The sequence below is a fragment of the Setaria viridis genome, chromosome 7 (genome assembly GCF_005286985.2).
Source record: "Setaria viridis chromosome 7, Setaria_viridis_v4.0, whole genome shotgun sequence".
Taxonomy (NCBI): Eukaryota; Viridiplantae; Streptophyta; class Magnoliopsida; order Poales; family Poaceae; genus Setaria; species Setaria viridis.
The window spans coordinates 3,280,148-3,290,953 of NC_048269.2; the positions used below are offsets into that span (position 1 = coordinate 3,280,148).

At 45.0% G+C, this 10,806-nt stretch overlaps 2 protein-coding genes across 2 annotated transcripts; one reads left to right on the forward strand and one right to left on the reverse strand.

Annotated features, from left to right (window-relative positions):
- Positions 1-204: 204 nt before the first annotated feature.
- On the reverse strand, positions 205-1,473 carry LOC117863726 (uncharacterized). The gene has a single exon (XM_034747552.1). It carries the CDS (start codon positions 1,471-1,473, stop codon positions 205-207), a length of 1,269 nt encoding a protein of 422 aa, XP_034603443.1.
- Positions 1,474-7,231: 5,758 nt separating this feature from the next.
- Positions 7,232-9,048, forward strand: LOC140223329 (uncharacterized). Its single transcript, XM_072294992.1, has 2 exons — positions 7,232-7,246; positions 8,514-9,048. Exons 1-2 carry the CDS (start codon positions 7,232-7,234, stop codon positions 9,009-9,011), a joined length of 513 nt encoding a protein of 170 aa, XP_072151093.1. The 3' UTR covers positions 9,012-9,048.
- The last annotated feature ends 1,758 nt before the right edge of the window (positions 9,049-10,806 follow it).

Here is a 10,806-nt window from a genome sequence, read left to right on the forward strand (position 1 = left end):
TTGATGGTAAGATCTGCCTCCTTGCAACTCGCAAGTATCAATATGGATTGCTTTGCACGGTTGCTTTCTTCCTCCCTATACGGTGGCAAAAAGTTTGGAGCAGTTGACCAAAGGAACTATATTGCATAAGCTAGACATCGATTGGTCATGTTTATTGGCACTCTTCCAATCCAAACCACAAAGGAAAAGTGAAAACGGGAACTGTCATGAAATCGATGGTGTGAACCACGCCGGCAGCGGCCAGAACAGGTGCCGCCGCCCTAGCCCATCGACCAGCTTCTCCACCTTACCATCCTTGAGGCTGAGCACACCGACGTCCCGGTCCCTCAGCTCCACGCCATAGCCACTGTTGGCGGAGCCGTAGCGCCGCAACAAGTTCCAATCCAGGTACGCCTGATCGAGCTGGTCATTGGTGAAGTAGACGCACCCGGCCCTGACGATCCCCGGATGATGCTCCCCCGCCGGCACGCACATCGAGCTGTTCACGCCGACAAACAACGCCGCGTCGCCGATGTCCTTGGTCTCCTTCCACTGCCCACGCTCCTCGTCGAGCGCCTGCACCGTGAAGACGCAGGACCTCTGGTGCTTGTGCACGGCCATCAGCCTCCCGTCCGGTGCCGCCGCCAGGTACTTGCGGTGGCGCTTGTAGTAGTGATACTGGTCCTGGCAAGCCAGCCTCGGCGCAACTGTCTTGCTGGTGAACTCGCCGGTGTCGCCATGGCGGTGCCACGACTCCACCACACTGGAGTAGGTGACGGAGTAGAACCGGCCCCCGTGGTAGATCGCGTCCTCGACCGTGTCGTGGAACGGGGCCAACCTCCATGCGCTGTGCTCCGCCGTGGCGAAGGCCGGAGCACCACCGTATTGCCGGTTCAAGATGAGCATGGCAACGTAGCCCTCGCCGGATCGAGGGGAGCCGGAGAGGACGACCTTGTGGTAGAACGAGCTGCGAAACTGCTCGGCCGGCAACGACGACGCCGTAGCCTTTGGCCGGATTAATGGCGAGCCGCCGGAGAAACGACGCATCTGCAGGAAGGGCTCCACGTCGACGAGGAACGAGTGGGTCGATTCTTTCCTCCGAATGAAAGGGATCGTGGTGATGGCCGGAAGATCCACCTGGTCACCGGTGACCGGGTTGGTCATCATCAGCTGCTCCCGGGCGCCGGCCGTGACGAGCCACCCGGCCGAGGAGCCCAGCACGACGGTTGACGGATCCGGGGCGGGCGCCGCGGGGGCGGTGGCGTCACCCCGGTCGGAGAGGGAGAAGAGCGTCGACATTCCTGGAGTCGATCCGGGGAGGAGGAGGCACGGCGGCTCCGGTTTGAGGAGCAGTAGGTGCCGCCGCGACGACGCACCGCAGGCCACGAGGAAGGAGAAGCAGTCGACCAAGCCGAGGCGGCCATGGATCTCGGCCAGGAGCTCCGGTGGCAGGCGGTCGAGGATGTTGCCGCTGTGGCTGCGGGTGTTGGCCATCGATTCCGGCTCGAGGAGGTCGCGCCACGGCAGGCGGCGGCGTGCGTTTGCTTGGCCTGCTCTCCTCTTATTGTCACGGACGGCGGCGCCGTGGTTTTCTTTGGAACATCCAACATAGATCAAGAAAAAGGGTGCACATCAAAAACCCGGTAACAAAGTTTTGACGCCACTTATGCTGTTATCTTTACATAAAATAGGATCATGCCCATACGTTGCTACGGATGATAAAACATTTATTTGCACCAGTACTGTGAACTTCTCAAAATGAAGAAAAGTCATCAAGTACCAAAAGAACAGTATTGTATGGACATCAATTTTCATCATATGTACCGATATAGAAATAAGGGAATTGAATGTATCTGGTGGAAACCATCTACCCTGTGCAACCTTGAAAATTATCAATCAAGATCACAAGATGCCAATCCAATGGTGGGATTATTTTGGCTACAAGATACAGAACATGTTATTTGACAATGAGGTGCCATATTCAAAGTCAGACGCAGAGCATGTTCTACCAAGCAGATATCAATTATCTAACATGTATTTTCTATTCACTTAATGCCAATTAGGCATTCATGAAGAAGAAGCATGAACCTGGGGAAATAAGAGAGGAATTTCCTTGAAATCCAATCAAAAAGCAAGAAGAGTTTGTTTCATCCATAACAATTGAGCACAACAACTCCCCACCGAGATATATTCCGCTTCGGCGATAGAAAGAGCCACGGAATTTTGCTTCTTTGAAGACCATGAAACAAGAGAACGACCAAGAAGTTGGCAACCACCGGAAGTACTTTTTCTATCAACCTTACAACCGGCATAATCCGAATCAGAATATCTAACCAATTCAAATTGAGCACCATTTGGATACCAAAGACCAATATTTGGAGAATACCTTAGATATCTCATAATACGCTTAACGGCGGTCAAATGACATTCTTTAGGTGAGGCTTGAAATCTTGCACACATGCACACACTAAACATGATATCGGGCCTAGATGCGGTAAGATAAAGTAAACTACCTATCATGGATCTATAAAGTTTTAGGTCTATCGGTTTACCTCCCTCATCAAGATTAAGATATCCATTTGTGGTCATAGGTGTCTTGATTGGTTTTGCATCTTTCATACCAAATTTCTTCAATAAATTCTTCACATATTTAGATTGGCAAACAAATGTGCCTTCCCTTAATTGCTTGATTTGAAGACCAAGAAAGAAACTCAATTCACCGATCATAGACATTTCAAATTCCCTAGACATCATCTCACCAAACTCCTCACAAAAACATTCATTAGTAGAGCCAAAAATGATATCATCAACATAAATTTGACAAACAAAAATATCCTTGCCAACTTTCTTAGTGAACAATGTAGTGTCAACCTTCACAATTTTGAAGCCCCTGGAAATGAGAAAGTCTCTAAGCCTCTCATACCAAGCACGGGGAGCTTGCTTTAGACCATAGAAAGCTTCAGAGAGCTTACACACATGATTTGGCTTCTTAGGATCCTCAAAACCAGGAGGTTGCTCAACATACACTAGTTCACTAATTTTACCATTCAAGAAAACACTTTTAACATCCATTTGGTATAGTTTTATATTGTGTGTGCATACATAGGCTAACAAAATTCTTATAGCTTCTAGTCTAGCAATGGGAGCAAAAGTTTCACCAAAATCCAAACTTCAACTTGAGGGTAGCCTTGAACTACTAATCTTGCTTTGTTTCTCACAACAATACCATCTTCATTTTGCTTTTGCGAAAGACCCATTTTGTACCAATAATATTATAATTCTTGGACCTCTCAACCAATTCCCAAACTTCATTTCGGGTGAAATTATTTAATTCTTGATGCATAGCATTCACCCAATCTGGATCTTGGAGTGCTTCATTTACACGGTTAGGTTCAAGAGAGGATACAAAAGAATAATGTTGACAAAAAGAAGCAACATGAGATCGAATTTGAACACCCATACTAATGTCACCTATAATTTGGTCAATGGGGTGATCTTTGGCAACATGATGATGAATTCTTTGTTGAACAACCGGCTCTTGTGTTGATGTAGAAAGAGGAGTGGAGGAGGCCAATTGCTCATTATCTTGAGGAATATCATCATTTCTTGTTTCATCAATTTGTTGATCTTGATCTTTTATAGTAGATGTAGATGGGTTCACTCTAATGGAAATTGGTGGACCATCATCCTCATCCTCTTCTCGAGGCTTAATGTCCCCAATAGACAGTCTTTATTGCCTTGCTCAAGCTTTCATTTCTCACATCATCTAAGTTTTCTTTCTCATCTTGAGAGCCATTTGTTTCATCAAATTCAACATCATAGGCTTCCTCAACAAAACCTTTAGACTTGTTGTATACTCTATAAGCCTTACTACAAGATGAATATCCGAGAAGAAATCCTTCATCACACTTACTTTGGAACTTGGATAGCCGGGTACCTTTTCTTAGAATGTAGCATTTGCAACCAAAAACCCGAAAATAAGAAATATTTGGTTTCCTTTCAATAAGAAGCTCATAAGGTGTCTTGTTGAAGAATCTATGACAATACAGCCTATTTGATGCATGACAAGTGATGTTGATTGCTTTGTCCTAAAATGAATCCGAAACATTATATTCCGAGAGCATTGATCTTGCCATGTCAATAAATTTCTATTTTTCCTCTCAACTAGACCATTTTATTCCGGTGTATACTTAGTTGAGAATTCATGTTTGATGCCCCTCTCATCACAAACTTCCTCAACTCTTGTGTTGTTGAACTCACTACCATTGTTACTTTTTACTTTCTTCAATTTAGGATCAAACTCATTTTTGGCTCCTGCCACAAACTTCTTAAAAATATCATAAGTATCGGCCTTGTCGTAAAGAAAGAATACCCATGTATATCTTGAATAATCATCAACAATAACAAGACAATAACAATTTCCACCAATGCTTCTATATGTAGTTGGACCAAACAAATCCATGTTCAATAATTCCAAAGGTCTTGTGGTTGACATAATACTTTTAGATGGATGAGAGTTAGCCACTTATTTTCCGGCTTGACAAGCACTACACAATTTATTCTTCTCAAATTTCACATCTTTCAAGCCAACAACTAGATCATGTTTTAACAACCGATTTAATTGTTTCATTCCAACATGAGCTAACCTTCTATGCCATAACCAACTCATAGATGATTTGGAGAATAAGCAAGTTCTCAACTTGGCATGGCTAGAAGAGAAATCCACAAGATACAAACTTTCATGCCTAAAACCCTTGAATATGCAAAGTTTTTCATCTCTACTAGTAACCTCAAAACCATCGCTAGTGAAAGTGCATTTGTAACCAAGATCACAAAATTGAGCAACCGATAACAAATTGAACTTAAGTGAATTAACCAATAACACATTGGAGAGAGAATGATCATTGGAGATAGTAGTTTTACCCAATCCTTTCACTTCACCCTTGCCATTATCACCAAAAGTAATGTTATCATTTCTGGGTGCTTCATCATCAATAGAGGAAAATATTTTTACTTCACCGGTCATATATTGAGAACAACCACTATCAACCACCCAATGTTTTCCTCCGGCCTTGTAATCCATCTACAAAAGAAAATTAAGCTCTTTTAGGTACCCAAACTTTTTTGGGTCCTTGGATGTTGTAACCAAGACCTTTGGCACTCAAATGGCGTTCTTTTTAGCACCAAATGTAGGTAACCCAATATATTTTTGCAACAATATTTTCATTTGCATTTTTCTTAAGAACATAACTAGAATCAAGAGATACGGCTTGCTTCTTTGTACACTCATTTACATCATGACCAACACTTTTGCATTTTTCACAATACTTGCCTGCATTCTTAACAAAAGTGGTCTTCTTAGGAATAAAAACTTTCTTCCCTTTCTTAGGAATGTAGCCAAGACCTTCATGATTCAAGGTGAATTTTTGGCTTGACCATATATGCTTGAATTGAGCTCTACTATCATAATATTTTTCCAAGTCTTTGACCAAACAATCCACTTCTTTCTTTAACTTCTCAATTTTCATGATAAGAGAAGAATCATATGGAAAGCCATCACTCATGCAATATATATCACTTGAGCTACAATGAGTATTGTATGAACTAAGCATGCAAGATTTATCATTAAGCATATCACAATCAACATCCATGCTCATTTTTCCTTTGGCTTCATGCGCAAGAAGAGAATTTTTAGTTTCCTCAAACTTCTCATGAGTTTCTTTTAGATTCTCTTGAGAAATCTTTAGCTCCTCATAGGATCCTTGAAGTGATTGGTATTTCAACTTCAAGTCCTTAAATTTTTCTTTTTCTTTGCACATGTAGTCATCGATTTCGTTGAGCATGTTCACAAGATCATCATAAGTAAGTTCACTATCATCATCATTATCATCTAGTGATACCTTTGCTTTGCCTTTTGCCATAATACAAAAAGGTGGAGAGAAGAGTGATGGAGCTTCCTTGATGGCGATGCCGGCAATTCCCTTTGAGGGCTTCTCATCATCATCATCATCATCATCCGAATTGGAGCTAGCATCGGAATCCCACTCAACATAGTAGGCTTGGCCATTCTTCTTCGTCTTATAGAATTTCCTTTTCTTCTTATCATCACTTTTCTTGCTCTTATTCTTCTTGTTTGGGCAATTTGCTGCAATGTGTCCAAACTCACCACACTCAAAGCATTTCTTATCTTCAAAAGGATTTTTCTTTGATGATTTGCCCTTCTTGAAGTCCTTGTTCTTTATGATTCTTTTGAGCCTTCTTACAAAAAGAGCCATTTCTTGATCGGAATCATCATCATTGTCACTCTCATCATTGTTCTTCTCCTTTGAAGATTGAGCCTTGAGAGCAATACTTTTCTTTTATTCTTCATTTGCTAGACCATGTGCTTCTATTTGTGATTGCTTGAAGATATCATGAGTGAGCACTTCTCCTAGCACTTGTGTAGGTGTCATAGTCTTCAAGTTTGATCTTACTAGCAATGTCACAATAGTATCATATTTTGCCGGAAGACACCTAAGGAATTTGTGAAAGAAATCTTCATCGGTAACATTGAAGCCAAGACCCTTGAGCTCGTTCACTATATCATTCAACCAGTTGAACATAGAGGAGCTATCTTCATCCTTCTTCATTGAAAATTCACTAAACTTGCCTTTGTATACATATAGTTTAGATTCCTTCATGGTAGATGTTCCCTCATGCATCTCCATAAGCTTGTTTCAAATCTCAAATGCGGTTGTGAGATTTTTAACTCGATTGAACTCAGTAATATCAAGAGCACCATATAGCACATTCATGGCTTGATCATTGAGTAGCTTATTTGCTTCATCGGTTTCACTCTTATTTTCTCATCAAGAATGGCAAATCCCTCATTTAAAATTCCCCATATCTTCTTGCCCATAGCTTAAAAATGAACCATCATTCTTATCTTCCAATAATCATAGTTGTTCCCATCAAAAAATGGTGGTTTCCCCATATGAACATTATTGTCATTAGCCATTTATCCTAGTTCGGGATGGTTAAATTCTTGAAATATAGAAACCAAAGCTCTGATACCACTTGTAGGATCTAGGATACCGACTAGAGGAGGGGTGAATAGGCGGTTTCAACTAAAATCACAACACTAAATAAATTTAATTAGTAATACAAGAGGAAAACTATTTCTAGCTACTCTATAACTAGCTGAGGGTTTGCAACCTAGGGTGAAAGGTTCAATTCAATCTCTAGGTGACAAGGTTCAATTCAATCTCTAGGAATGTACTTGCTCAAGGTAAATTGCAATAATGAAATTGAGCAAAGAGAAGACCGAACACAAGAGATGAATTTTTCCCGTGGTGTCGATAACTTGCCGGTCACCCCTAATCCACGTTGAGGTGGATTCAATGCTTCAAACGCTCCTCTATCAAGACACTACTTGATGTTTGAGCCAGCTTTAATCAAAAAATCTCTCCAAACCTCGATTCCACTAATGTTGCTCTTCACCGCTCCGGCGAGGTGAGCACAAACCCCTCACAAGAATAGCTGGGGCTCCTTCACAATCTTCCTTGAAGGGCTCAACAGCTCCACAACCTCCGAGTCATCTAGGAGGCGGCAACCTCCAAGAGTGACAAGCCAATTGACGCTTGCTTGAAGACTCCCTAGTGCCACAAAGCTCAAACTCTTGATGCAATGCACTAGGAGGTTCTCAATCTCACAAGAGTGCAATCTCTCAGCAAAGTGAGTGAATGAGAGGTGGAAAAAGGCTCTAGAATGTCAACAAAGCTTTCCAAAGTGCCAAGAGAGCTTACCCGTGCCCGGGGGTGAAGTATATATAGCCCCTTTTTCCAAAACTAGCCGTTGGGTTACAAACTCGTGAAAATTGGGGACTGGCGGACCGTCCACCTCATAGGGACCGGACTGTCTACCGTTCAAGTCCAACGGTTACTTCAGCATTTAATGCGTGTTAGACTGTCCCGTTACAGAGGTCAGTTCGAGCTGCAGCACGTCCACGGTATACATTTCAGCGCGATCAGTTCGAGCTTCTAAACTGCGGACAATCTGCTCAAACACCTGTGGATAGTCCGCCTCTAAACAAATACCCCTAAGCCCGAAAACATGTCTCTATCTAAGTTAGCATGACCGTCCGCCTCTAAGGCATGGACCGTCCGCCTTTAAGCAGTCAGCACTCTTCTAGATTACCTTTTTCTTCTTAACTTTTTCACTTTCTCAAACTATGTTAGTCCATATGCAAGCAATGCAATTATTTGAGCAAAGTGGCACTATAGAATCGTCAAGCAAATGAAATTGACCCCTCTTAATAGTACGACTATCTAGCCTATTAATCCGGTCAATTTACATCCGCTAAGAACCTTTTGACCGGTAAAATAGAAAACCCTACCATATACCTTTGCCTTGAGCTTTCCAAGGTATAAACCATCCAAGCTATCACCATAGCATCCTTTGAAGCTAAACTTAATTCTGGGACTAATCTATACTCATATTCTTAATGAAAATGTTAGTCCACAAAGGTCGTCATTAATTATCAAAACATAAGTTAGGGGCCAAGATGCTTTCATACGGCGAGGGTGCAGCTTCTCCAAGCTTTGTCAAAGGACATCCTCATGAAAATCTCGACAAATACGACAGCGAAGGAGGTATGTGACAGCCTCGAGATGAGGTTTGTCGGCACCGTTCGCGTCAAGGTGGCTCGCCTTGCAACTCTCAAGGGCGAGTTCGACAAGCTACACATGACAGAGGGGGAGCTACTGGATGACTATGCCGGCAAGATCAGTGGCATGGCGGCGAGGTATGCCAGCCTTGGCTCAACGCTCGACGATGCTGCCATGGTGAAGAAGCTCCTCAACACCGTCCCTGATTGGCTGTATCATGCAGTGGCCGGGATCGAACAATTCTGTGACGTCGAGATGATGGCGTTTGAGGAGGTGCTTAGGAGGCTGAAGGCATTCGACGAGCATTCCCGGGGGCGCACACATGCTGGCGGCAAATGGCACGATGACCAGCTCCTGCTCATAGCGACCGAGTGGCAGGCTCGGTAGAAACCCAAGTCATCAATTGGGAGGTGCTTCAATTGCGGTGTCCGTGGCCATTTTTCTCGGGACTGCCGCAAGCCAAAGAAGGTGGAGGCCCTACTCGCTAGCACCGACGAGGAACCAACGCTCCTGTGAGTGAGGACAGCACCGCTGGTTTTAGGGGGAGATTGTTGGGAATAAACCCAGCAGCGTGTGTGTGTGTGCTAGCTGGTGGCGTGAGTGCGTCGTGTGCTGATAGTGTGGCGATCCAAGTTGTGGGACATGCGTACGTTTGAGTCGGTCTGCAGCTTGCCGCATATGTAGCGTGGAGGAGCTGCATGCCGTAGGGGCTGTTGCGATTTGTTGGAGGCAGCCGCGTCATGCTCGTTGGTGCGCATCGTGCGCGTGGCTGGAGCATGCGATTGAGCGGTAGAGTGGGGGGCAGCATGGAGTTCGTGCTACCGGTGTCAGCCCAGCTATAAAACCTCCTGTACTGCTTGTTTGTAAATACAGCAAGAAAAACTCCAGCGTGTGTGCGCTGCAAGCGTCTGTCGCCATCAGCAGTGAGTTTGTGCTACTGTTCATCTTCTTCCTCCCGTTGCTTTTGTTCTTGAGTGTTTGGGTGCGTGTGCGTGCGGAAGGTCTAACAGACCCTGCGTGGAGGCTGGCAACCCCCTCTCGGGCCCTCGACGATGTTGAGGACGCGCAGCACCATGAGGGCCGGTTCTACTCCATAACCTGTTCCGGTGCCGTCGAGGTGTGGGACCGCCATGCCAAAACCGACGAGTTCGTGAGCGTGCCGGTCGAACCAAGGCTGTCGGGTGGCGAGGGCGTCCACCTCTCCTGCAAGTGCATTGCGGTGGCGCCAGACGGACGGCTGCTGGCTGTGCTGAAGTATTCTAAGGAGGACGAGGAGCACGATGGCTACCAGTACCAGACGGACAAGATCATGCAGGTCTCCTTCAAGGTGCAAGTCGTCGACGTGGCACATGAGCGGTAGGAGGAGACCAAGGACATCGGCGACCTAGCGCTGTTCATCAGCGTGAACACCTCGCTCTGCATGCCGGCAAGGGAGCGCCTGAGGATCAGGGCCGACTGCGTCTACTACACGGAGGGCGAGCTCAGGCAGACCTCCGAGCGCCTGAACGTGGAGAGGTATGAGGCATCATACCGTTCATCCATTATTGACGGCTGCAACGACGAGCTGCGGGACCTCGGCGTGTATGTGCTCAAGGACAGCACGGTGGAGAGGGTCTTTTTTAGATAGGCACACTTACGAAAGTACAAGTTGTAGTACTTGAACTTACACATAGACACACTTCACACACACCACACATACCCTTATGCGCAAGTTAAGGTCTACATTCTATGCTCACACTCACGTACCTACCTTGAAGAGATAGTTTCGGATACCAGTTCTCAGCACGTGTTGAGGCTGCAACAATCCAGAAAAAACCATGAAAAATCCCCCGAACTCCGGTTTCTGGAGGGGTTTGAAACTGGAATCTCCTACTAAGACCGGTGCTACTTGGGCTTCTGGTGACCAACCCGTCCCAGGCCAGTTCGTGCACGGTGATGAGGGTCGAGGGGCTCGAACGACACCACCGCTGGCCGCTGCCGGCATGGTTTACGCCTTCCCTGTAATGTAATGATCAGTTGTGATGAATAATACACTATTATTAGGTTCTCATCGGTTGAAAGATTTTTGTTTGGAAAATGCAAAGGATTGATGAAATTATCGATCCTCGACAAACACAAAATCATTGGTAAACTCATAATGGACGAGGCTTTGGTTATTCACCAGCTCGACAAGTATCAGCTT